The 27,146-nt window shown below is 39.7% G+C and overlaps 1 protein-coding gene across 1 annotated transcript in view; it reads right to left on the bottom strand.

Annotated features, from left to right (window-relative positions):
• Positions 1-27,146, bottom strand: part of LAMC1 (laminin subunit gamma 1) — a 127,066-nt gene that overhangs the window by 39,208 nt on the left and 60,712 nt on the right. Inside the window, exons 2-4 of the mRNA XM_004424949.3 lie at positions 6,747-7,051; positions 2,337-2,467; positions 96-262 (exon numbers count right to left, since the gene is read on the bottom strand). Coding sequence (XP_004425006.1) covers positions 96-262; positions 2,337-2,467; positions 6,747-7,051 — 603 coding nt within the window. The remainder of the gene's footprint in view (positions 1-95; positions 263-2,336; positions 2,468-6,746; positions 7,052-27,146) is intronic.

Genomic DNA, 27,146 nt, shown 5'->3' with positions numbered 1-27,146 from the left:
CTTTCAAAGAGGAATAAAAAGAAGTCACCCATTCCTTCTTCCACCTCGGGAAGTCCTCAAGACAGTTTAACAGACTGATGCCAAGGGGCACTCACGCAAGCATTCACTGGCACTCTCGGCAGTTGCCCTCCTCCATGGCCGGTCATTGAAGAAAGGAAGACACTTTTCGCAGTCCACTCCGTAAGTATTATGTTTGCAGTTACACACCAGTTTGTCAAATTCATTCTTCACACACTCGCTTGCATGTCCGTTGCATTTACACCTGGGAAGAGAAGAGACATTCAAGAATATGAGAGCTACAAAGTCCCAGGAATGGATGCAGAAAAATGATGTACACAGAGAACTAAAAACAACGTCAGAATGTTTTTGAGTTTTACCATTCAAAACGTGTAAACTGAGGAACTAAGCAAGATTAAGCAATGGCTGTTTGAGTTTTCAGGTATGAAGAATAATTAAACAAGCAAAAAAAAAAGATATCTTTATTTAACAGGGGATGGGGTATTAGTCAGACATGAGAAGAAAGTCTCTAACAATTTGAGGACATCTGTAGCATCACTTCCTGAAGTCAAACGTGTGTGTCCAGAGGCAGCCAAGCGTAGTGGTCAAGACGAGCACAGACTCTGAAGCCAAGCTGCCTGGGTCTGAAACGCTGCCCTGTGACTTACTGATGTAACTTAACCTCTGTGCCTTACCTTTAAAACAGGGAAGATAATAATGTCTATTGCACAGGGTTATTGGGAGGATCAAGAAGTTGCTTTATTTATGTGCCTAGGATTGTGCGGGCACATAACAAGTCCATCATTACGTCAGCAATATTCAGTATTCCGATCTGAAGGTAGCGAGAGACGTTAGATACCTCACTACCACATGGATCTCTGTTAGCCTAAAACTCCCTCAGGTTCTTTGCGGCAAGAATCCCTGAAGAGGATATCATAAACTGAATTAAACTAAACCTGCAGGTACAATCATAAACTACACTCATGGAAATCCCCAGGAATACTAACCTGTGCTCTGGTGCACTGATATTTCTCTCACTTGCTTTCCTAAAGACAGCAATCAGTTCCATAGCTTCAACTACCACTTAATAGTATACCCAAACACTTCTAAACCATCTACAGTGCACCAGGATGAGTCCCAAACTTATATCTCCAGCTCTCTCATCTTTCTCCCAAGCTCCTATCCTTGACTGCTGCACAAGTTTAGATGTCCCCCATGACCTTTTATGACCACATTTTATGTCTACAACTAAACTCTTCATCTCCCCAAATCAGTTCATCTTCTTCATTTACTTTGTTAATGGTACTACCATTCTCTTGATCACTAAACCTTAAAATCATCTTTGACTAAAATCTTGATAATTCTTCCTTCAAAACAAAATGCATCCCTATGCTGCTTTCCATTCTACTGTCACCACCCTAATGTCAGGCCTTTGTTGTCTAACACCTAGAACACGGCATCAAATAGGAATATAAATGATCTTGATCACACTCTACTCTCACCCTGCCCGCATATTAATCTTCCTAACCTACTGTTTTGACAACATAGCCCTACTTCAAAAAAGTACATAATTTCTCATTGGTTACAGATTTTATCAATTTTCACTGAGCATCAATCGCATACCAGGAACACTGCATACAAAAATAATGCTTCTGGCTCTTGAGACCTCATAGTCTAACAAAGGAGAGGTAAGTCCAAGATTCTTAGCCTGCTGTCTAAGCTTTCTGGCCACAAACTCTCTCTCTGGTTTCTAACTCTACAAATTCATATAAGAGATTTTCCTTAAGTCAAGTAAGTTTATATTCTCCCAAGTCCAAACTTTTGCTCATAACATGCCCATTCTCCTGGACCCAACCCAGACATCCTCCCTACTCATCCAAATCCTACCCATTCTTCAAGATCTGGCTCAGATCCCATTTGCTTCTCTAGCCTGACAGTTCTGTATTGTTCTCTGACATATGGCATCTTTTCTAGTGCTGCTTGATCTTTTTATCTAAAACACGTAACTGTACTAGTATTTAATTTTTCACATATTCATACATCACCTGCCCTATTCATTTATAGGATCCTAGAAGGTCGGGTCCTTCTCAGTAGGCGAAGGTCAGTCTTACACTTCCTCAGTATCTTCATAGTGCCTACCATGGAGCTTTGCACTTAAACATTCAATAAGAATTCACTAAGTGTGTTAATTTAACACGGTTTTAGAAAACTTAATTACTTTGTTTCCAGGATAATGAGAAGGTCTAACAACATTATTAAAATAGTTGTAAACAAGTTGCTACACTCATTTCTAAACCAAAGCTCAATCACTTTCAAGGCTGATCTAATAGTTTACTTACCTACCACCTACAGCGAAATCAGAGATTGCATAATAATAGGACTTGAGGACTTTGGGGTCGTTAAACACTTCGTCTCCGAAAGTGTTCAGGCGATTGAGAGTTACTCTGATGTCAGTGGCAGTTACCCACTCCTGTCAGAAAACAAAAGACAAAAACAGAAAAGACAGGTAAAGGGATGGAAGATGAAGACATAAATGTCACAAAATTTTCTAAACAGTTAATGTATCATGTAACTAATGTCCTCTTCTAGCATTAAATCTATTATAATACTCGTGACTCCTTTAATTTCCTAATGTTTTTCTCTTTCTCGACTCATCCCTTCTTCGATCTAAGTTGTTACTTTATCACTCAGAGTTCCAAAAAAACAGGAATAATACTAGTTTCTTCACAAGGCTGTTGAGAGGCTTAAATGAAATACACTTTTAAATGCGGTAGTCAGTACACACGTCCCTTCTCTCCAGTCTGTATATACACCCAAATCCAGTCAGAGATACCAGCAGAGAGCACAAGTAGCAAGCACCACACTTGTTCTAGATATGCTGGTCATTGCTTCCTCCTGGCCATTTTATACCATCTCTCTCTCCCTCCAAACCCATCTCATTACTGACAGATCTGAGAGAGATAGCTAAGTACAAAGTATAGAAATTACAGAAATCATTACACTGGCCTGGACCAATCAGATACAGTCTTTGTTTGTCCTGACCCTTCCCACAATGTCACTTCTCTATGATGCCTTCCCTGGCCACCTTATCTAAAATTGCTTCCCCCCACCCCAACTCCCTATTTCCCTTCCCTGTTTTATTTATATTGTCTGTTTCCACCACCACTACCAGATCGTAAGCCCCACAAGGGCAGGAATTTTTTGTTTTGTTCAACACAATTTCCCTAGTGCTTACCATACAGCAGGTGCTCAAATAACATCTGACAAATGAATGAATTTGAAGAAATCACAACTGATCAAGTTGGCAAGCGTACCATAATGGCAGAAGACAAAAATGAAGGTTGTACAGTTTTTCCCTAGGTTTTACGAGATCTAAGCCTTTATAATAAATGCCTTTTCACTGAGCTAATTTTAGACAGATGCTTACATCTGTGGTGGATTGTTATAATACTGATCCCAATGAATCATGTCTGCCAGTGTCCACACCCTGTGGAGTCCCTTTCCACGCTGATTCTAGGCTTGGGAATGTGACCTGCTTTGGCCTGGCAGACGTCAGCAAATGTGACACAAGCAGAGAGTTGATAAGCACTTGTGCCCTGGGACTTTCCCTCTTGGAATATTTCTACCATTACATGAAGAAGTCTAGTCTAGCCTCCTTGAGGATGTAAGGACCACTGGGAGAGAAACCCAGGTCCCAGGTGACCTGCCAGAGAGTGAGCCCAGGCCAACACAGAATCATAAGAAATAATAAATCAGGGTTGTTTAAAATCATTAAGTTTTAGAGTGGTGTATTACATATACCCACCCAAAGATACCATTTCCCCTTTAAGTCCTCTCCTGGGACTGCACATCAGAATCACCTACAGAGACGTAAGAAGCAAGTGCAGAGCTGCAGGCATCTATGTTTTCCAAAGGCTCCTCATGAGACTGGGAGGCACGCCCCTGACTAAGAACCACTGCTTAAACCACGCCAAACACCTGGCGTATGTAACAACATAGAGAGCTCATAAAAGCTAATCTCCATGAAGCCTCCAAGTATAATTAGAAAGGAGAAGAGACGATGATTTCACTGAATCCAAACTTGGAACTCCAATAACAACTCCCACTCACAGCCACAATGTTAGGAATCTTTTAGTCGTCTGTAATGTAAATAGCTAAACATATCTCTGTGTTTAATGCTTATTATATCTTCTACAGACTGCATCTTCATCGCAGTTCTTCTTGACCAAAAGCTTCTCAAGGGCTGAATCTAAGCCTTTTTTTTTTTTCACAATGGGCACCTTAAAAAGAACAGACTCTGGAGCTAGACTTTCCAGGTTTTGAATCCCAGTTCTGCCACTTCAAACTGTGATTTGGGGCAAGTTATTTTATCCTTTCTGGGCCTCTGACTCCTCATCTGTAAAATGGAGATGATAAAAGCACCTTAAGAGTTAGATCTAAAGGGCTTAAAAAAATTCTTGGCATATTATGGCACATTAGAGTAAGTGTTGTAATAAATGCTAATTATTATTATAAATCAATACATGCTTAGTAATATTCATATACAATGAAACCAGGAAAGGTTTCCTCTCCCATCTGGGAGATCACAGCATCTGGGATCAGACGCATAGGGAGCAATGAGGTGAGAGGCTGACTCCCTCTCTCCTCATCGTCAGATCAGCTAAAAGTCAAAGCAGTTAAACCTCCTTGGCAATGGGATATCAGAGCCAGAGTTCTTACATCCAGAGACACATAGTTAGTGTTTTTGCATAATGGTAACAACTGACCAAATCTATTGCAGATGCCCATAGCATTTTTATCACATTTAGTCTCATAAGTTCCTACAGCATAAAAAGTAACAAATATTCAGAATTCCTATAGCTCGGAGAACTGCTTCAAGACAGGCTGACAAGGCATACAGTTAGCAAAATGCCAGAAAACCACAGTCACAACATTACATCACTGCTTTTTCCAACTGACTATACAGTTGCCTCTCTAAGACAGTAAAATAAAATAGTTTACGTAGGAAGAAACAAAGCTAGCAAATGTTTGCTAGTTGACCAACTTAAAGAGCATATGTAGATCACTTCTCTCCTAGGCATTCAGTCTCCTGTTTTTTCATTTCTCAAAGTCAGCTATTCTTTCTGCCATTTATTTTGAGCACATCTTATTGCCAACGCAAGAAATACTTTTCTGAAAGGCCTTTACAAACATATTCACTGCTCACCATAACCTCAGAGTTTACCAAGATCAAGATTTATGATCTCCTAGCAACCTAGAGAAATACAATGGAAGGGAAGAATTGGACCTGCAGAGAAATATACTCTCATCTTCTGCCACTGCCCAAAACCATACAACCAAATTAGAAAGAAAGTTCTTGAACATAATAAATTCCAGAGAGAAAGAATGAGAAGACACAAAAGCATAAAGCCCTGAAAAACCAGGAGATTCCCTACTGAGAAGTCACAACAGCATCTCATAAAATGTACAAAGCATTTGCAAACACACATTCAGTATTTCTTGTCTCGGTCAACTAACACGGGCTGCCCCCATTTAGATGTTAACTTTAGCCATATGACTGATGCATCTCCAATTCTGTGTGAAGGTGCTGAGTACAGCATGAGGCTCACCAGTCTCTCCATAACCAAACAGTCAGAACATAAGAAAAGTTCACAGAAATCTAAGCAACACAGAAAGATTCCATATTACGGTGTATAAGGAATATGCAAACAGAATTCATGAGAAAAAAGAAACCTTTAATTCCTTCTATTGTTAAACAGGGAAAAGTTTCTATCACAATGCTTAAGCACTATACTAGGGGTACTGATTTATATAAATTTATATCCTGTTACAAACACCAATGCTTTTAGGTGATGAAGAGTTTTCATAACGATTGGCAACGGTACCAGACAAACCCAATCAAAATTTCCTTGCACAATAATGCAGGAAGGTGTCGTTCTTAAATATCTCGCTTCAATCGTTCTCCCTTGCTAATTTTAAAAAATAATTTTTATTTCATCAAATCAAAGAATAAGTAAAAAGGATGCACGAAAACTGGATAGATTAGTTCAAATACCCTCTTCAAAAGGTCAGAAGCAAAATGTTTCCACCTCAAGTATAGACACTAAAGTTAAAATTGTTCAACTTTTTAAAAAACAATTTGTAAAGCTTACATCCCAGGATACATCTGCAAGTGCATGAGAACATAAGAGCAAACATCAACTCGGCAGCAGGAACAAAACTACTTCCTTCACTTATTAAGAGTAGACAGGAGAGCAGAATAGAATCCAGCTGTCTATCTTGCTGGAGCAGACTCTACTTCTACCCCTAACCTCAGCCATGGGACCAAAGGCCCTCACTACAACAATCTTCCTGGGCCGGTCCCATGGCTTAGTGGTTAAGTGCGCACGCTCCACTGCTGGCGGCCCGGGTTCGGATCCCGGGCGCGCACCGACACACCGCTTCTCCGGCCATGCTGAGGCCACGACCCACATACAGCAACTAGAAGGATGTGCAACTATGACATACAACTATCTACTGGGGCTTTGGTGGGGGGGGGGGGAGGAGGATTGGCAATACATGTTAGCTCAGAGCCAGTCTTCCTCAGCAAAAAGAGGAGGATTAGTATGGATGTTAGCTCAGGGTTGACCTTTCTCACAAATAAATAAATAAATGAAAAGTCAAAAAAAGTTAAAAAAAAAAAAAAAATCTTCCTCTACTCTGTACATGGAAGAACTAACGGGCTCCAAAGCCAATTTCCAGATGCCTACCTGAAGCACAGGGCTATTGTCAAAGTTGTAGGCACTAGGCCTTCCTTCAAGGGTTGAAAAGGCCACGTTGCCCCCGGTGAGAGGGGAAATGTCACTGAATTCATCCGTGCACAAGGCCTGCTGCTCATCCCCTCCTGTCCTGATGAAGCCACGGTTTGCCTTCAAGTAGGTGTTCTCGCAGGAGCCGCTGTAGTACTGGTAAGGAATCCAGGGCCCATCTTCCCGCGTGCGCTTGTAAATGGCAAAGCTCTCTGGGCGGCTGGTGTGGAACTTGAGGCGCACATATGTGATATCAAAAGCTTTTCCTGTGGGACAAACACACCAAAGGTCATAAGTCATATGTACGCAGCAAACAAATACCCTCTATTCCCAGTTTGTTTTGGAACTTAACAAAGAAAGAGGATACAAACCACCCTGTGCATACTAGACTAGGAAGGTTCCAGCACACCCAACACATTGGTTGTGTCCAGCAGGCTATTCTAAACCTGGAAACAATGTGCATTTTCCCGCAGAAATGACAAGTTAATAGTTGGGTTCATAAGTTGGCTCATAAAAGCCTGTTCATTGCGTGCATTGTTGACATTTTGTTTGCCATGAAAAATGGAAGCATATATCAGCACTGTACTCACACTATTAAAAAAAATAAAATTCAATTAAAAGGTGCATTTATTCTTAATGCTGGTGCTTCAGTAAAAACTTAAAAGATAGAAAAGAAAATACTTGCTGACCTTCTAAATGGGCCTTCTGGGCACTTTCAAAATTTTTAAAAACTCATTCTTTGTTAACTGTAATATTACTTCTTGATGCAGGAAGAATATGATCAGCACTATTCAATTGATCTGACTCTATTTCTCAACTGGTCCAGATCTTAAAAGAGAGATTTGTCCCCCATATACTTGAAATGTACCCACACACATACAATCTTGAACACAAAGGCATGTGGCATGATAGAAAGAACACAGGACAGGGCATTGTGAGACCTGAGTTCAGGTCCTGGCTCCTTCAGTCACTAGCTGTGTGATTTCTGCGCCACCATTTTCCCCTCGGTAAAAATGAGGATGATAACCCCTGAGCCTCCTACCTCAGAGCTGTTGGAAAGTCAAACTGAGATCTTGCATATACTTAATTAACTGTAAAACTCTATACAAATATCAGGCATTATTATAATAGGGTTTAGAAGAAAATTCCTGAACTAGGATCCTGGATATGTTCACACATAAGTGTCTGATTGTACCAGGGACTACCTGGTACAGTTGCCAAAGAATATTATACAAATCTAGATCTTCTACCTAGGATGCAGAACAACATTTTGCCTGGACACAGGTCATGCAAATATGGTTTACAACCATCCTGTTAAAAGAATGCCAATTTAACCTGTATCTCTTTACTGTGTCAAAATGTCAAGATGTCACCTTCGAATGAGGGCGAGGTTATAATACAGTATCTATGGCATTCCAGAGACTATCTAAGACATTCCAGAACGCTAAAACAATTTAGTTTTACTCAGGAGTAGGTGGCTTGGGATGTTCAAAGACTTACTCACTAATCTGTGGATTACAGATTACCCTTGCTTTTCTACTCTGTCTACATTTCTGACATCTCATTGTTCTTTAGCAACCCAACCTGCAGGAGACTGGATCAAAGGAGAGAAAGTAAAATGGTTCAGGGTATCCTGTGTTCCAGACCAAGATCTGCACCACAGAGCCACACTCTGAAGGAAACGGGCATATGTAGTCACTCGCACTGCTGCCACAGACACAGAGCAATGGGTGGCAGAACATCCAGAAAGCAACTTCGCTAGCATTAAACTTCGAAGCAGCCTAGGTTGCCGGTGCTGGCCTTACCTCACCTAGTCTTGTTTTCAGAGCTGCCTTTCTCATTCTAACCTACAGCCACCGTTGGAAGAGAAAAAGGGCTCTGTGGCAGTCTGTAAAGGAGGCTCATGCATTCCACACAAAACAGCCACATGCATGCCCTCGGAGCTGCAGTCAATCCAGTAGGGGATATAGATCTCTGCAATTCCATGTGATGAGTGCTATGACAGGGGAAGTGCATAATGTTTTGGGAACATGTAGGAAAGTCACCTAACATGGATTTGAGAGGTCAAGAAACATTTTCTAAAGGAAGTGACATCTAAATCCAAGACCTACAGAATGCTAAGTAATTAGCTATGCAAACAGGGATCAGATAAAAATTTATTGTCCAGGCAGATAAAATAGCATGTATGAAAGCCCAGAGGACAAAGAGGAGTGACCACCAGAGGAACTAGATTTGTGTAGTATAGCTAGTATTGAAGGTAGTGGCTGAAGGAAGTAGAGCATGCCAGGCCTAAGGCCATGTTAAACAGCAAGTTCAACTTAAGGGCAATGGCAAGCCATTGAAGGATTTATGTCAGGAAATACATGATCAGATTTGATTTTCAGAAAGATCACTGTGGCCACTGTGTGCAGATTAGGTTGGAAGGGACAGGACTAAAGATAGGGAGAATAGTTAAGAAGATGTAGCAGAAATCCTGGAGAGATGACAATGGCTGAACTAAGAATAGGGACAGCTGGAATGGAGAGAAATGAATGGATCTGAGAGAGATGTAGGAAGCAGATGTCAATAGCAACTCGGTAACTGATGGAGGGTGACAGGGAGCAGGAGCCACTTCTGAAAGCCTCCTCTACTTTTACCCTGTTGACGTTCTGTTTCATTGTCAAAGCTTCTTTTACTAATTCCATAAGGTGGAAGAATTAAAAATAGCATTCAGTTTTCCAGTTTAAAAGCAACCAAATGGAGAGTAGTACTACCCAATGAAATAGAAAACAGAGGAGGTTAAGCAGGATTGGAGGCAGGGGCAGAGCGCAGGATGGGGAGACGAGTTGAATTGTGGATACACTATTTTTGAGGTGTCTGCGGGTCAGCTAGACAAGAGGAAATGTCTAGTAGGGTGTTGGATGTGTGTAGTCTGAAGGCCCCAGAGAGACGTCTGAGTTAGATATCTAGATCTGGGATTCATTAGCATGTAGATGGATAATGATTTGGGAATGGCTGAGACCAACGAGGCAAGTGTTTTGAGTGAGAAGGGAGCTGACTTTCGAGATCATACTGAGGAGCATGAACATTTAAAGCAGAGAGAGAAGATGAGACAACAGAAGAGACTGCGAAGGCCAGAAGGAGGACGACAAGTAAAAGAGTACAAATGTCATGGAAGCCATGAAAGTTTTAGGGAGGAAATAATCAATGGTGTTAAAATCTGCTAAGAGAGTCGAGTAAGATAATGACTAAGAAGTGTCCGTTGGCTTTCAGCCACAAAGAGGTCATTGCTGTGCTTAGTGAGAGCAGTCCCACGGGCAAGGATCATGAGGGGTTGGAATTGAAGATGAACGGCAGATAGGAGATGGGAAAGTAGACACAATGAGTGTAGTCAACCTATTATAACATCTGGCTAAAGGGGAGGACAAAGAGGAGAAGATGATAGTTGGAGCGGATATAGGGTCAAGGGAAGATTTTTCTCTTTCTTTCTTGTTTTTTAGATAGGAGATACAAGGTTGTACTACATGCTGTTGTGCTTGAGTCAGCAGAGAGAGAAAGACTAAACGTGGAAACAAGGCTGGGGAACAAGTGATTCAGTGCTGGTGAAAGGACTGGCTCCATACAGGTGGTAACCTGCATCCTCACTTTCTATTTGGTGCAAATACAAGTGGCTCTGTAGGTTTTAAGGAATGGAAGTTGAAAGAGTTCTAACTGTTGACTTTAATTTTCTTTGCAGTAAAATCAAAGAGTACCTGCTGAGGGGTTGGGAGCAAAGCCAGTGTGGAATGTTTGGTGGGGAATATTTGAAGAGAGTGTAGAAACTTCATAAGAGCCACTGTAAAGACTAGCAGAGACAGCTGACTAGAGAAAAAGAAGGCTTGCTGGGCAGAGACAAGGCTGCCGAGAAGCGGGTGGGAGGGCATGACTTTGTAGTGACATCTTTGTGGAGGTGATTTTCTACAGCAGCACTTAGCATCCCCTTTCCAGATGCAATGAAAGGACGATAAGACAAGAAAACTAAAGTTACTTCAAGGAATTTGGAATCTAATCTGAATAAATAAGGAAGCAAATACAGAAAACGGAGTGGAAGAGTCAAGGCTTGAGTCATCTGTGCTCTCCAGAATTACCTGTAACCATGGATAATCAAGAACTGGAAAACTAAGGAGCTAGCTTTTATTCCGTTGAACAGCTACAATTGAGACCTACCATGTGCGTGCTCTCTCTCTCTCTCTCAACATACTTCCCTACTCTTTATGCGTCCATCCTACTCATTTCACAGTTGACAAAGTAAGATGATCTAGCTAAATGGTAGACGAAGAGAAAACAGGACCAGGTCTCCTGATTTCCAGTCCAATGACAGCTACTATACTATCTTCACGCTGTGGGAGCACGCAAAAGTAGACAGTATGACTTGAAGGTAAAGAGTCCCAGCCAAACAATTAAGAAAATCAGTTAAGTACATGTCTGGAAAGTATTCCAGCAACGATACAACTAGAACATCTTCCACCCCTCACCTCACATTCATGCACAAGACAACTAGCCATGGATATATACACACCCTCAAGAAAATAACTTCTGAATGTTCTACTGCCTCCCCCGTTACTCCACCACATTCCTTCCATAAACAAAAAGACTCAAGTGCAGATGTTTAGAATGAAGCACACAAAATTAACTAATACTTCCTGCTCTGAATCCTAGTTCACGCTGGCTGAGGGAATGAGAGAAGGGGAGGGGGCCGCCTGAACAATGAGAATCCAGCCTTTGTTCATGCAAGGCCAAGCCAAGGAATTCTGCTTAAGCCTCCTACATGGTGAAGTATTTCTAATCTCTCTGAGTAGGGAAGAAACCCTTCCTGTCTTAGAATGGGATTCAAGTACTGACCGCTGGAGAACATAAATGCTTCTCTTGTTATGTGCAGCTCAGAAGAATTCCATGAGGATCTTGTGAAACAGCCTCCTTTACAATGAAGTAATGAATGACAATGGCCACACAGAATTTTACGAAACTTCAAAATGCCCTTCCACGGCCTGAATTAGACGAAGAAAACTAGTTCACTCTAAAGTATCAAATTAGGAGTCACTGATTCACTATTGTTCTCATGTGCTAACTCCTTAGAATCAGAAAATGACTGTTCTTACAGTCAGACTAGATCTTAGGAATACAGAACTTTAATAAGGTTGTTGCACATAAAGTCAATTAGAGATGGTAGACGTCTAGGCTACTAAATGGGATTCTCCAAACAGTTAACACAAACAGTAGTCACAGAAAGCAACTATTTGAAAATGTTTTCAATTTTGTTAGTATAACTGCTGGCTGAAATAACAGTTCCCAGGACAACGTGTACAGCTGTGTACCAGCTGTTATTGTTCCACCTCGGCAGACAGATTGTACAAATACGGCCTCGCCAATCAAGATGTCCCAGGGCCAAGTTAATGCTGAATATGGGATCCTCAAGTAGACAGAGACTGATGATCAGAAAGCATGAGGAGGAACAGTCAAGCACATACAGCATGTGTTGATGTGGTCTGGGCACATGGAGTCATTCCAACTGCTAGAAAACGCAGTCCTAACTGCCTGTTGAAAGGCTAGTTTCTATTGCCTAAAACTCATCTTCAAAATAGATTATTTTTTAAAACTTATTATTCCGTTCCTTTCCCTTAAATTTCAGGGCTCCTTTTTCACGGCCTCTTTCTTGTCAGTCAGCTAAATGCCAACAGTTCAAGGGGGCAATCCCATAGGAAGCACATCTAAATCAGCACAACTTACAAATGAGAACAAGTAACCTTTATAGCTATAAATACTATATATAATATAAAATAGTCATTTTTAATTAAATTTATTAAAACAAATGCAATGGAATTTACAATTTGAGAAAGCGTCCCTTTCAAGTGAATAAACAAAAGGCTTAAAGGGTGCAAATTTCCCGAGTACATGCAATAGGCCTTCTTATCACACATGTGCCACTGTCATGACAGAAAGACACACTGAGATGAGTAAGTGCTGGAATATGGAGAGTTTCAATTCTAAGCTGTCACAACAAAATATAACAAAGCAGGTAGACAAAAGAGAAGAAGTGAAGATAATCACTTAGAATTTTTTAAAAAGCTAATAAAATTCTATACCAAAGGCTATTTATAAAAATAATGGTGTGGCTATAAAAATGCAGCTAAGGAGAAAACAAAAGTTTTGAAATTAATTGGTATGATTTGGGGGAAGATAAAGCCATAATCTCTTAGGGAAACTAGATGTTTCCATGAAGTACCAAATTTAAAGTTTAAGCCAAAGAAGACAGCCCTACTCTCTCTTCATCACCCTCTAAATGACCAATTGATGTAATTGCTGAATAAGACCATGGCACTAACCTAGTGTTGCAATCCTCAAAAAATAAAATCTTTCTGCTTGTATTGCCCAACTGCAACATCCAAAAATGCCCTATGCTCTTCAGCAAATCAAGGGGTCAAAATCGATTTGGATTAGGGGCCAGCTCAGTGGCATAGCAGTTAAGTTCGTGCATTCTGCTTCGGTGGCCCAGGGTTCGCCGGTTCGGATCCTGGGCATGGACCTACTCACCGCTCATCAAGCCATGATGAGGTGCCGTCCCATATAGAAGAGCCACAACTCTACAACTATGAAACACAACTATGTACTGGGGCTTTGGGGAGAAAAAGAAAAAAAAAAAGAGGAAGATCGGCAGCAGATGTTAGCACAGGGCCAATCTTCCTCAAAAACAACACAAAACAAAACAAAAATTGATTTGGTTTAACACACTAATTAAACATGAGCCCATCAGACAGCCATTACGTGAACAGAGAGAATTCTTAACTGAGCATAGAATATCAAACAGTCTTAGAGGGTAATTTCAAATAGGTGGAAATTGTTAGAGGCTACAGATTTTTTCCATTATCAAAACATAAGATAAATTTATCCTAATTTGTATATCTTTGTCATTTTATTTGAAATCTTCACCAGAAGAGACAAGATTCCCACGTGAAATTCCAAGCCAAGAACTGGGCATATGCCTTATTAACCCAAACCTCATGCTTACAAGACTCGATCCAGCCCTAATTCAGGCTAGTAGGTCACAAGAAGGCCTGAAATCCTTGAGTCGAGCTAAAGGAATGAAGCCAACATTTACTTCCACTCATCCAAGCTGAGGCAAAAAATCCACTCTACTGAACAACAGAGTTCTAACACAAGGAATCGTCTGACGTGGGATTTAACGGAGTCACATAAGGAAAGCAAGGTAGTTAATTATAATCTAAGGAAATAAAATAAAGAAATAAAAAGGTAATGAAATATAAGCTGTATAAGTAAAACCCATATTTTAAAAATGTCTAATTGTTAAGATACAAAAAGGAAAAAAGACACCATAATTTTATGGGAAGCTATTTCTTATTCTGTGACATCCATATACTATTGAGAATTGGCTATTTTCTGGCTTTCATCCATAAAAGAAGAGTGACGAATGATAAAAGAATAGTGAGAAATCTGACTGGAAAAAAAAAAGAGATTCTAATATATAGTCATAATGGTGCAATAATAGACTAAGATTGACTCTAATAAACCTTCCTGACACACACACACAGTCACAGAAAGTTAACCAATAGTGTACTTTTATTTATTCAACAACTATTTGCTAAGTGCATTTAAGTGCAAGTCCAGCAAGACAAGTGATTTAGAATAGCCAATCCTTCATTTTGCTAGAATGCCTTTTACTCTCCAGTTTCTTTAATTCCTAATAAACTTTGCTCCTTATTCCTCTAGATCATATACTATTTGCACCTGTTCTCAAGAGAAGAAATAAAATAACTACAATTACCTAAAATATCTTAAATACTAAAATGTCTTTCTCAGTTTTCACAATTGCTTAATTTCTTACCACAGCCACGCATTAGGTCAAGGTTAACAGTCATAACTGGTCTTGATAATTGCAAGCCCAAATTCTTCCATTCATTCAATAAATATTTATTGAGTACCTACTATGTCACTTTTCTAGGCACTGGGGCTACTGCAGAGAATAAGACAGACAAGGTCCTAACTTTGTAGGGCTTACAGTGCAGCAGGGGATGGGGGTGGGTAAGGGATAGATAAAAAAGCAAAAATAAAAACATAAATTTTATGCGTCAGATGATAAATGATGTGGTGATGAACAATGCGGGGATAGAAAGCATGGGGGAGGAGTGCCATGTAATGCAGCGTCATCAGAGACGGCCTCGCTGACGTGGATAAGGTGACATCTGAGGAGGGCGCTGAAGAAGTGAAACAGACGTCTGAGGGAAGAGCATTCTAGGTACGACAAATGCAAATACCCCGAAGCAGGAGCATGCTGGCAAGTTCCAGTGAATCGTGAGGAGGCCAGTGTGGCTGAAGCAAGAACGAACAAGAAGGAAAGTATAGGGATGAGGTCAGAGAAGCTGAGGGGAGGGAGGGACTGCCAATCATGTAGGTCTCATAAGCCATTGTGAGACTCTGGCTTCTACTCTGAATGAGATGAAAACTCAATGGAGGATTTTGTACAAGGGAGTAACATGATCTGACCAGTATTTTAAAAGGATCACTCTGGTTGCTTTACTGACAAAAGACTACAGAGGGGACTACAGAGAGATAAGGCGGCTAGTCAGGGGTTTCTTGCAATCAGCCAGACACAAGATAATGGTAGCCAGGTCCAGGGTGGAAGCAGTGAGCAGTGACCAGATTCTGGCCATATTTTGAGGGTAGAGTGGACCAGTTTTACTGATGGATTGGATTGGTGTGTAAACTGTCGCTTAAGCAACTAGAAAGATGAAGCTGCCGTTTACTGAGACAGTGAAGAATATGGGAGGAACAGGTGTGGAGATGGAGAGCAAGGAAATTGGGAGTTCAGTTCTAGATATTTTAACTTTGAGATGCTCATGAAACATCTGAGTGAAGATATCAAGTCAGCAATTAAGATATACAAGTCTGGGTTTCAGGAAGAGGTCTAAGCAGGAGAAAGAAATCTGGAAGCACACAGATAGCATTGAAAGCCAGGGGATTAGATGAAAACACCTAGGGAATGGATACAGATAGATGAGAGGCATGTAACTGGATCTTAGGACATACTAACTTTTAGAGATGGGGGAGACAGGGAGAACTCAGCACAGGAGAGACTCAAGAGGTACAGTCACTGAAGCAGAATCTATAGAGTAGAATTCCAGAAGCCAAGTTTTAAAGAACTTTTCAAGAAGACAATGATCAAGTGAGTCAAATACTCCTGAAAGCCTGAGAAAGATGAAGACTGGGCATTGGCCACTGGATTTAACAACCTGGAGGTTACTGCTCACCTTGACAACAACTGGTGGGGTTGAATGATAAGGATGAAAGCCACAGAATGTTGGGGGAAGGAGAAACATAGATTGGAGACAGCTAAGAAAGACAATTTTCGAAGTAATTTTGCTATAAAGAAACAAGTTGGTAGCCAGAGGGAAGAAGACGGGGCTTCAAGAAAAAACTGCTTTTTAAGGTGGGAAGACAGTATGTGGTATGTTGATGGGAATGATCTAGTGTAGCAGCTGAATTTACACTGAACAGTGAGAATCATCTCTGGTGGTGTAGATGGATTACAGTGGGTAAAAGAGACCACTTTGATCCACAGTAAAGTTCTTTGAGACAGCCTTCCCAAAGATTTCCCTCAGATCTAGATTAAAGAGTTATCTGGTACCCAAACGGTTCAAGGACCACAGGAGCTCTAGAAGGCACCTCCCCAGCAGAGCCAGTCCAGGTCTAGGCTTTCCCATTACAGTGGTTCCCATAATCTGGCCCATGATAAGGTATACCAGACTGGCTGTTAGAATCACCAAGAGAGCTTCTGAAAAAAATGCAAATTGTTGAGCCTCATCCCCGAAGTTCCATTTTGGTAGATTTTGGGTGAGTTCCCCAAATCTGAATTTTTATTTATTTATTTATTTATTTTGGTGAGGAAGATTAGCCCTGAGCTAACATCTGTTGCCAATCCTTCTCTTTCTGCTGAGGGAGACTGGCCCTGGGCTAACACCTGTGCCCATCTTCCTCTACTTGATACGTGGGACGCCTGCCACAGCATGGCTTGATAAGTGGTGTGTAGGTCCGTGCCTGGGATCCAAACGTGCAAACCCCGGGCCACCAAAGCAGAGCACATGACCTTAACCACCACACTACCGGGCCAGCCCCCATATCTAAATTTTTAAAAGAACTCAAGGTGATTTTTACATACAATTACATTTGAGAAATATTGCCCTACTGTAAACTCTTCTTCATCCTGGTTCTCACTCTTTAAAGATCTAGGTAGGAAAAGGCTTCTGACCTTGGTGCTGCACTGCAGCATGAGCTTAGACACTCATGAGTGGTGCCTTTGACTTTCACATGTCATGTATTTCAAGATGAAATTAACTGTATAACTGCACAGGCATGAGCAGTGAACCAGAATAATAGCAGTCTATCTTCTTTAAGACACATACAGATGTTAAACTCTACCCTCACTCCATATCCAAGGAGGCTTGGGGTGACTGGACCAGCTGAACCCACACTCCCCAACACTGCTCTCCATGTCAATTTCCTCTGTCATTCAACTTGAATCCTCAAGGCCCTATTTCCCAGGCAAGTAGAAATATATGTTTGATTTTGAGAAAACTCACCTACTGCTGGGGGTTTCACAGTGCTATTCTTTTCATGTATATATTGGTCAAGATTCCCTGTAACCAAATTCCCCATCCCCTCTGGTTCCTGTCCTTCCTTCCTCCTCCCAACAATGACTAATATTTAATAAAATGATACAAGACCAATAGCAATTCTCAATGGCAAGGAACAAACCTGGAAGCAAAGAGTTAACTTCTGCTTCAGTAGACTCAAAAAGATAAGAAAACACTTTTTCTTCTTTGTCTAGAAGCCTAGACTTGTTTAATCCCAGTCTGTGTCAGGTAGTGTTGGTATTTTCAGGGATGGCGTTACATTCTGTTGGTTAAAGACCAATGTAGAAATATTTACTTTTCAGAGAAGAAATTCCAGGTATTTATTTAAAATATACATACATACAAAAGGGGGCTTAAGAGTAAAGTAGGAGACATTCACATTGATATTAAAGAAACAGAGAGGAGGAGGGGAGATTGAGATTGATTGAAGAATTATAAGAACACTCTAAAAATCCAGACTTGACATTCTGGATTTTAAATTCTCTCATAACATTCACACCTGAGCTATAGGGCATGCTTTCTTTTCATTTTAGAAATACTTTGTGGGTATTTCTAAGTATTTCTAGGTATTCCCATCACATTCCAGACTCAAGCCTTAGGACACACCTTTAGTAGTTTAGAATCTAAGGTTGGCAAACTAGAGCCCCAAGACGGAATCTAGCTCACGGCCTATTTTTGTAAATAAAGTTTTACTGAAACAAAGCCATACCCATTCATTTGCAATTTGTCTATGGCTGCTTTCTGGTTACAAGAGCAGAGCTGAGCAATTGTGAGAGAGGCTGCATAGCCTAAACTATTTACTATGTGGCCCTCTACAGAAAATGTTTGCCAATCTTGATCTAAGAAATCAAAGAATATAAAAATAAAGATTTCTACTAAAACCCCCTCTACCTCTTTTCTGCAAGGTATACTGTTTTAAAATCTGATCCAAGGAAATCTGAATTTTTCCTCTATCGTCACAAAAAATACAGAAGGAGAAGGAAGTCTATTCAGAAATTTTACAAGATGAATAACAATTCAAATACATTTGGTACCTGGAATTACTTATTTTATTATTTCATAGAAAAAAAAAAACCCTTTTTCCCCTGGCAAACGAACAGGCAAAAAGATTAGCAGTTAAAAGGTGAGGGGATAAAGATTTAATTCATTTCAAAAATCAAATCTGTAATAATAAACTTTAGCTCTTATACAGCCCACAAAAATGAACCAAACAAGCAGAAAGATAAGGAAAACAACACTGTTGGAAAAAGCAGCACCATTTTTCCAGTGGTGCCTCCTCTCAGACCCACCCAAGTGGAGATTTAATAAGCGGTAATAGCTGCGAAAGGAGGGAAACCGATTAGTCAACTCAAACAGCAGTCGTAGCTGGGATAGTAGGAAAAATGACATGTTGAAAACAGCAAATAAAGTACAAAATTCAAGTAGATCTCATTTAGACCTCTGTGAGAACCTCCCTCCCTTGTCCTCTGGGTAGCAATTCAGTAGTTCACACAGGCCTCCTTGTACTTCTGCTCTTTTGAGCGGATGGACAATTTACATCATGAAAATATTCTGCCAGTTGGCATTCTCTCCACAAGCGACTAATTGTGAGCAGATGCCTTCATAAGATAAGTATAAACGAATACAACCCCTTCTTCATTTTTCATTCATCCACCCTCTCTGCAGAGGAATGGAAATGCATGCTCTACACACTATCTTTTAGAAACCAAAGTTTGTGTTCTGCACATCCCTTCATCTCTCATGGGCTGTGCTTGGGCTTCCATTGTGTTCCCCATTAAATTATGCCCCCTACCAAATATCTAAGATGTATGCCATCTCCCTAGATTACTTGTGAGCAATCTTGCAATCCTAGATACAAGTATCTGCTTATCTTTTCTAATGACAGATTAAACACTGAATGCTTTCTAGCATAGCCTCATTTAGAATATCTAATAATCTACCATAACAAAGAATCAAAACTTCCAACCAGAAGTCAATCAAAATTATTGGTGTATTTAATGTTACAGATCAAATAGTCATGTTGAAATATGCTTTTTCTAGTTAAATCACCTTCCCTTTAACGTATATTATAATTTTAGAAACTTCTTTTAAATTTCTCTTCAGTTGGAAAGTAGTAACGAGGTTCAGTGTCCCTTTCCAGCGAGGGGAAACTTTTTGTGATCACTCCCAAAATTGTTTTGTAAACTATGTATACACCACATTCAGTGAAGGGATGTGGAGGGCAAAGAGATCATCTGACAAATTATTTACATAGCATACTTCAGGTAGGTCAGTAAGATTCCCAGTACTTCAAAAACATGAGCCTTTCTTATCTGCTTTTCCTTCTACACTGAGAGCAAACATTTAGCAGTGATATCAGAAGAAATGTTCTTCAAATCCATCCTTTACCATATTTCAAACAGACAGTGCTGCAGTTTCCATCCATGGGAGTATTTCACATGCATCACAATGGGACCTGTTCTACCTTTGTATTTACATTCTGGAGAACAGCCAAAGTCCTTCCTCCCTCCCCTCTTTGATCTGATGCCAGAGACTTGGTATCCAACACCCACCTAGAAGAAATTCTTTCAGGAGCTCCACGACTAAACAGGGGTTGGGAAGGAGTTGGAAAATACTCTACAAACCCACCCTACATCAGATCACTCCCCAGCTTACAAATCTGTGCAGGTTACCCGATCCAGGGCAAACTCTTTAGGTATGTTATTGCAAGGCATTCATAAGTCTGAACAATTGTGCTTCACTTTATGCCTCCAAACCATATCCCAAAACTCTCCAAAGTCAATTGAAACCTCTACTCCAGTCTTGCCATCTTTTTTATCCATATACCATTTCTCACATCTAAGTCATTCTCTAGCTTTCACTGCTTCCAAATGCTACCTATCTTTCCAGGTTTAGTGCCACTGTATCCATGACGCTTCCAACTTGTATGATAACCTTACTTTTTGGAACACACAGCACTTACTATCCAAACCACATAATTCAGTACTTGAGTATTTACTCCTTTGCGTAGGTTTCTTTTCCCCTACAAGAGTTTAACTTATTCAAAAGCAAGGAATCTATCTATACTTTTGGAGTATCCTCTACAATAGTATTTTTAAAGCTTTTCTGACCATGACACACAGTGAAAAAGGCACTTTATACTGCAACCCTGACCATACACACACAACTGAAACTCAAGTTTGATAAAACAATGTAATATTATCTATGATGCAATCTGATATTCTATTCTATTCTCCATTTCACTTGTTAGAAAATGCTAGTCACAGCTCACTAAATTGATTTTGACATTAGGAAATTGTAACCCACAATTTGGAAAACACTTCACAATCCCTCAGGCACTGTCCTTGGCACGAAACAGGAGCTCAACAAATATTTGTTACTGTAGGTTAACTCATACTGTACACAATAGAAATGATATTTTCTAGATATTGACAAAGTTGAAAATGATGCCTTTCAAGACCTTCTTCCAATTATTTTAAAAACAGGACAATATAAAAAAGAATCTTTGTATATGGCAGCCTTTAACAAAATAAAAAAACACAAAAACAAACAAAAACAAAAACAAAAACTTTTCCTAAAGCTAAAAGGCAAAAATTCCATTCATCAACATGAGCATCCCTAAGAGGGCCAGAAGCCACCAATCTTGCCTGAACTGATCTTTCCAAAAAAGTTCTTTTTAGCAGCTCTGGTTCCAGAAGAACTCCTTTAACCATGAGCACGTGGTAAGTCTTCAGGGTAGCAGCAAGGATTTCCTCTCCGTGGGGTAGATGGGCCCAGTGATGGGGGTTAGATTTCTACTAAAGAGAAGACATTTGGATATTTATTGGGAAACTCAGCTCTCCATGTTTCATGTCATGGCACTTTTTTCACTGGATTATCAGTACCTGGAATTATCTCATTTATTTTTTGCATGTTTTGTTTATTTGCCTCCCCCCTCCTCCCCACAACACACACACACACAAACTTGAGTAAGCTTTTGAGGACCAGGCCTCTTGTCTGGTCCCCTACTATCCCTTTACTTTGAGGTACATTTTTGTTGTTGCCTTTTAAAGGGAGAGAAGTGTCTGTCTTGTAAAAAAAAACAGCAACCTAACTGGAGAAAGAGAGTGATCGAGGTAAGTCTGGATTATCATTTGGTGCATTCATTCACTGATTCATTCATTTTGGAAATATATACTAAAACTGACTGCATGCCAGGCAGTTGGTTAGGCACTAGAGATAGAAGGATGAAATAAGACTCAGTCCTTGCCCTAAAGAAATTCCATATGATATATAAGGGAAGACACAAATAACTGAAATGCACAGTGAGAGAAGTACTAGGAGTAAGGAGCAACCATAGATCTGTTTCTCATCTGTAAGATACTTTTGACAAGATGAACTTTAATGTCCAGGTCCAAAAGGCTTGATTCTATAATCTCATGTATCAGTGATATTTCTAAGGATACCTCCCTCACCAGATCTTTTCAATACTTTTTTTTCTTACAATAACATTCTAGAGAAATGCTAAAAGGCCATAGGAACTGATTTCACAAAGAAAAATGACATGAGAGACATGAAGTATCAGCTGGTTTCCAACTAACTTCAGTTCTATGTAGACTTGAATAATTTTCTGAACCTATACCACGCTTTCGCCCATATTCTGTGCTTGGTCAAGTCCTATATTCCCAGCTGCAGGTGAGATTATACTGAATAATCTGCAAAAGATAACAGAAATTAAGGTTCCATTTTTAAGGTTAAAACTTTTCTAACGACTAAGCACAGGGTTCTCAAATAGTTGCTTCCATCTTTGGATGAGAAAAAGATAACTCTTGGTCTCTATGCCCACAAAAGACAAGGTAGTTCAATCTCCAGGCTCCAAACAAATAATCAAACATCTCCGTCCACATCTAGCCATGAGGGACAAATGACTTGTAATGTTTTAGAATAAGTTCCTCAGTAGCAAGAAAGAATGATTTTCTGCTCTTGCTTTTTGCACTTGAAAAAGTAAATGTCTGGATCCCTTTGAAAATTAGCCCAATCTACAAAACGGTGGAACTAAACTGAACTCCCACCACTACGTGGCTCATGCATTCTTCCACAAGTTTGGAACAAAGACCCTATTGACTTACGCACGTAGGCGGATTAGAATTGTAATGCAGCCATGTAGCACATTACTGCACAGTGATTCCACCCCAATACGTCAAGGGAGGCTTCTTCGGATTTCTCTCTCTGTTCCCCTTCTTTCCACAGCAATACAGTTTCAAGTCCACCACATAACAGATGTGTAATTTAGCATAAAACAGGCCTGTCCATATATTTTAAAATAGATACAGGCATTACATTTTCTAATTTGCCTGCTTATACTTAGTGCTGTTTCCAATCCTTTTTAGAACTCTCCTAAAGGGCCAGACTAAGAAAACACATGCTAACGGTCAAACACTCCAAGTTCTTACATGTCTGGTGAAAACCTAAAAAGAAAAATATTACTATGAAAAATGAAAGGCAGATAAGAAGGGGAAAACAGGGCTAAGTGGTAGAAAACAAGACCAAGAGGACAGCATGAGCATAAACCAATTTTCATCAGTTTTCTCTATCTTTAGAATTTATAAAGCACGTTTATAAACTTTCTTTAGCAGCACTTACTTTCTAATTTAATTTCTAAGCACATACTGAATGCCTAAAGTAATACAGTATACAGCAATGAATGTGTTCTCTGCCCTCAAAAAGTTTACCGTCTAGTGGAACCACAAATCAAAGTGCAACACAGAACAGGGTGTGCTAAGTTTTACCAAAGGCATAAACAGGGCAGAGGGATCCCAAAAGGATGATTTCATAAAGTTTTAAAAAGCAGTTACAAATTTAGATTTCTTCTTCTGAATAACTGATAAAATACAAGTGGGTGGTTTTGACACAACAGACCAATATATACACCCTCAACTGCATTTTCTTTCAGTGCTTCTCCTGATGTTTTACTATATGAGTTTTAAGAATATTCACATGGAAAAAAATGCCTGGCATTGTTACTCTTAATGCCAGAATAAGAAAAGGGAGCATTGTAACGAACTCACAGAGAATTTATATGAATACATTTACAGATAAGGACAGAGACTAGTTCTCAATACCAAATATGCCTGAATATTATAAAAGAATTTCCCCCCTAAATTATCCTTTCAGAAAAGGGACAACTGCTTTGTATTCCAGTTCTTTCAAAGCTTCCCAGTTACTTCATTTTAGACCACAAATTACTGTGGGGAAATCAAATTAGTTTGACATGACCTCAAGTAATACAAGTTTTGGAAGCTTATATAGGACACATAATAGAAGGATTTTTTGTTTTTTAGGATGCAAAGAAATTAACCCAGATTTAGGTAATTATGCCTGGGAGGTATGGCTTTAAAATTAAAAGTGCTGAATATTATAAATAACAAGGCTTTTAAAGAATACCTTATTAGGCAGGAGTGTAAGTGGTTATATTGCAAAGATCTCAAATATAAATGAAAAGGAAAAATGGAAAAAAATATATACTAATATTATATGAATCAAATATATATGGCTTAAGATAAAATTTCCAAAGATAGCAATCTTATATGAATTTAAAAAGTACTGTATTGTAAGTAATTTATACACGAAAATGAATATAATATGCTCTGGAAAACTGTACTGATGGCTAAAAAGTGATTTTAATAATCACTGATGTCAAAGATATATGTAAAGAACTGGAAAAAAATGATTCCATAAGATGTAAGAATATGGAAAACAATCCTAATTTTTTTTTTTTTTAAAGATTTTATTTATTCATTTTTTCCCCCCAAAGCCCCAGTAGATAGTTGTATGTCGTAGGTTCACATCCTTCTAGTTGCTGTACGCGGGACTCGGCCTCGGGTTGGACGGAGATGTGGTGCCTCGGGGCGCGCCCGGGATCCGAACCCGGGCCGCCAGCATCAGAGCGCGCGCACTTAACCGCTAAGCCACGGAGCCGGCCCTAATTTTTTTTTTTTAAAGATTTTATTTTCTTATTTTTTCCCCCCCAAAGCCCCAGTAGATAGCTGTATGTCATAGCTGCACATCCTTCTAGTTGCTGTATGTGGGACGCGGCCTCAGCATGGCCGGAGAAGCGGTGCGTCGGTGCGCGCCCGGGATCTGAACCCTGGCCGCCAGCAGCAGAGCGTGCGCACTTAACCACCAAGCCACGGGGCCGGCCCTCCTAATCTTTATATGTTATTTAAAACATGTAAGTTAATAAGTTAAATATCTTATACAGACATCTGATTATTTCACCTATGTCCCTAAAATTTTTATATATTCAAGTTGGCAAAAACCTGTTTTAAAAATCTTCTGAAAGGGAAAATAAGAAATAGCTAAAATTTGGGGTTGTCTTCTACACATACTCATATGGTAAATTTCACCTTAAATTTCACCATAACCTTTTGAGTTATGACTCAAAAGAAACAAGATGGTAGGTAGCCCAAAGTGGATTCTGTATGAGAACTGTCCAATATTTAACAGAGCAGTATCCACACCAAAGCTGCAGTCCCAGTAGATAGCAGCACAAGTAAGGTAGCACGTGGATGGCAGGCTGGCCACTCGTCCAGGTATGAATCTTACTGTTCCCATGCAGTAGCTACAAGTCACCAGGTGGAAGGATGCCCTGCTTGAGACTCTTCCATCCCCTTCCCATTTTATTCCTACTTTAAAAAGGAAAATCAACTTTAAAGGCAGATCAATCATCATCAACATTAATACAATGACAAGAGCATCAGTACAGAGATTAGTATAGAGCAAGAGTATGGAATGCACTCTTGATGGTAACAGAAAAACGTGGGGGAAAAATCTTTTGTTTCTCTTATTTGCCTTGCACCGATTCAAAAAATTATCACCTTTCTTTGCTTCTTCCAAAGTCCTCCCACCTACACAAGTCATTGTGAAGGGCAAAAACGTTGGAAGAGTCAGTATTACAGACGGCAGGAACGTGAACGTTTGACTAACTTTGCACGAGCTGTGCTATCTAAGGCCAGAGAGCTCTTGCTCCACTGTATCACTAACAGAACAAATGGTGATGTTGTCCACATCAAGACTCCTGACAGAAGCTCACCAGGAAACTACCCCACTCTAAAGAGCACTGTCCAAAGTCGCAGTTCTCACTTCAACTTCCAGTACAAGGATATGGTTGGCACTGATCCTAATAAACCCAAATGAAGCCATCTTTAGAGGTCCAAGCACATGCCTAAAATGCCACAGATATTTTCATCATTGATACTAATATAGTCAAAGAGCATCAGTGCTATCATCACATTAACAACATGACTCTATTTCCAACAATGATTTCAAAATGGAAGATCCAGTTTCTGTACGAGCTGTGGTAATTTGGAAAAAGGCAAATGTTGGGAAGTCCCTGCCCTTCAACTCCCCTTTCTTAGGCACCTGCATGCACATGTGCATATAAACACTCACACACATACTCACTCACACACAAACACACAAACGCACACATCACAGTCAATTCTTTCACCCTGATCCTTTAAATTTCACAGTCCTTTGCCAAAATGATATCCTCACAAGGAAGTCATCAAAAATACATTTAGCATCCCTATCTCTAGGATTAAAAATGGTACAATTACTTTGGAAAATAGTTTGGCAGTTTCTTACAGCAGTTTCTTACAAACCAAAACATACTCTTACCACATAATCCAGCAATCACGCTCCTTGGTATGTAACCAAACGAGATAAAAACTTATGTCCAGACAAAAACATGCACATGGATGTTTATAGCAGCTTTACTCATAATTGACAAAACTTGGAAGCAACCGAGATGTCCTTCCACAGGTGAATTAAATAAACTGTGGGGCATCCATACAATGGAATATCATTCAGCAATAACAAGAAATGAGCTATCAAACCACGAAAAGACATGGAGGAATCTTAGATGCATATTACTAAATGAAATAAGCCAATCTGAAAATCATACAGATTGTATGATTCCAACTACATGACATTCTGGAAAGGGAAAACTATGATGATACTAAAAAGATGAGTGATTGCCAGGAATTTGGGAGGAGAGAGGGATGAACAGGTGGAGCACACAGGATTTTCAGGGCGATAAAACTATTCCGTATGACATTGTAATGGTGATTACATGTCATTAAACATTGTCCAAACCCAAAAATGGACAACACCAAGAGTGAACCCTAAGGTAAACTATGGATTTGGGGGAGAGATTGATCCGTCAATGTTGTTTCATCGATTATAACAAATGTATCATTCTGGTATTGGATGTTGACAGCAGAGAGGCTGTGTGTGTAGATGGAGGGAGAGAGTATGTAGGAAATCTTTATACATTACTTTCAGCCCAATTTTGCTGTTAACCTAAAAATGCTCTAAAAATAAAGTCTATTAATTTTAAAAAGTGCATTACTAAATTTCATTTAAAGACTTGTTTTAAAAGCCAAATGAACTTTGCTATAGCCTTTCAAAGGCTTTTTATTCAAAAGTATTAAAATCTTAGAACATTAGTACTGCTAAGAAGTTGTCCTAAGGCCAAATAAGCAAAGATAAGGATTATGTTGGGAAAAAAACCAACTAAAAAATAAAATCTTACCAATCTAACAACATAAATAAAATAACACTAATAAAATCACAGTCTAACAACATAAATTTCTCTATTTCACATACTATTAATACACTAGCATCAAACTATAATGGTTGAGACTCAACATACTAG

This window comes from Ceratotherium simum, chromosome 2 (genome assembly GCF_057802395.1).
Source record: "Ceratotherium simum simum isolate JZ-2026a chromosome 2, ASM5780239v1, whole genome shotgun sequence".
NCBI lineage: Eukaryota > Metazoa > Chordata > Mammalia > Perissodactyla > Rhinocerotidae > Ceratotherium > Ceratotherium simum.
Note: the sequence above shows the minus strand (reverse complement) of the source record. Positions and strands in the feature narration are given on the sequence as shown.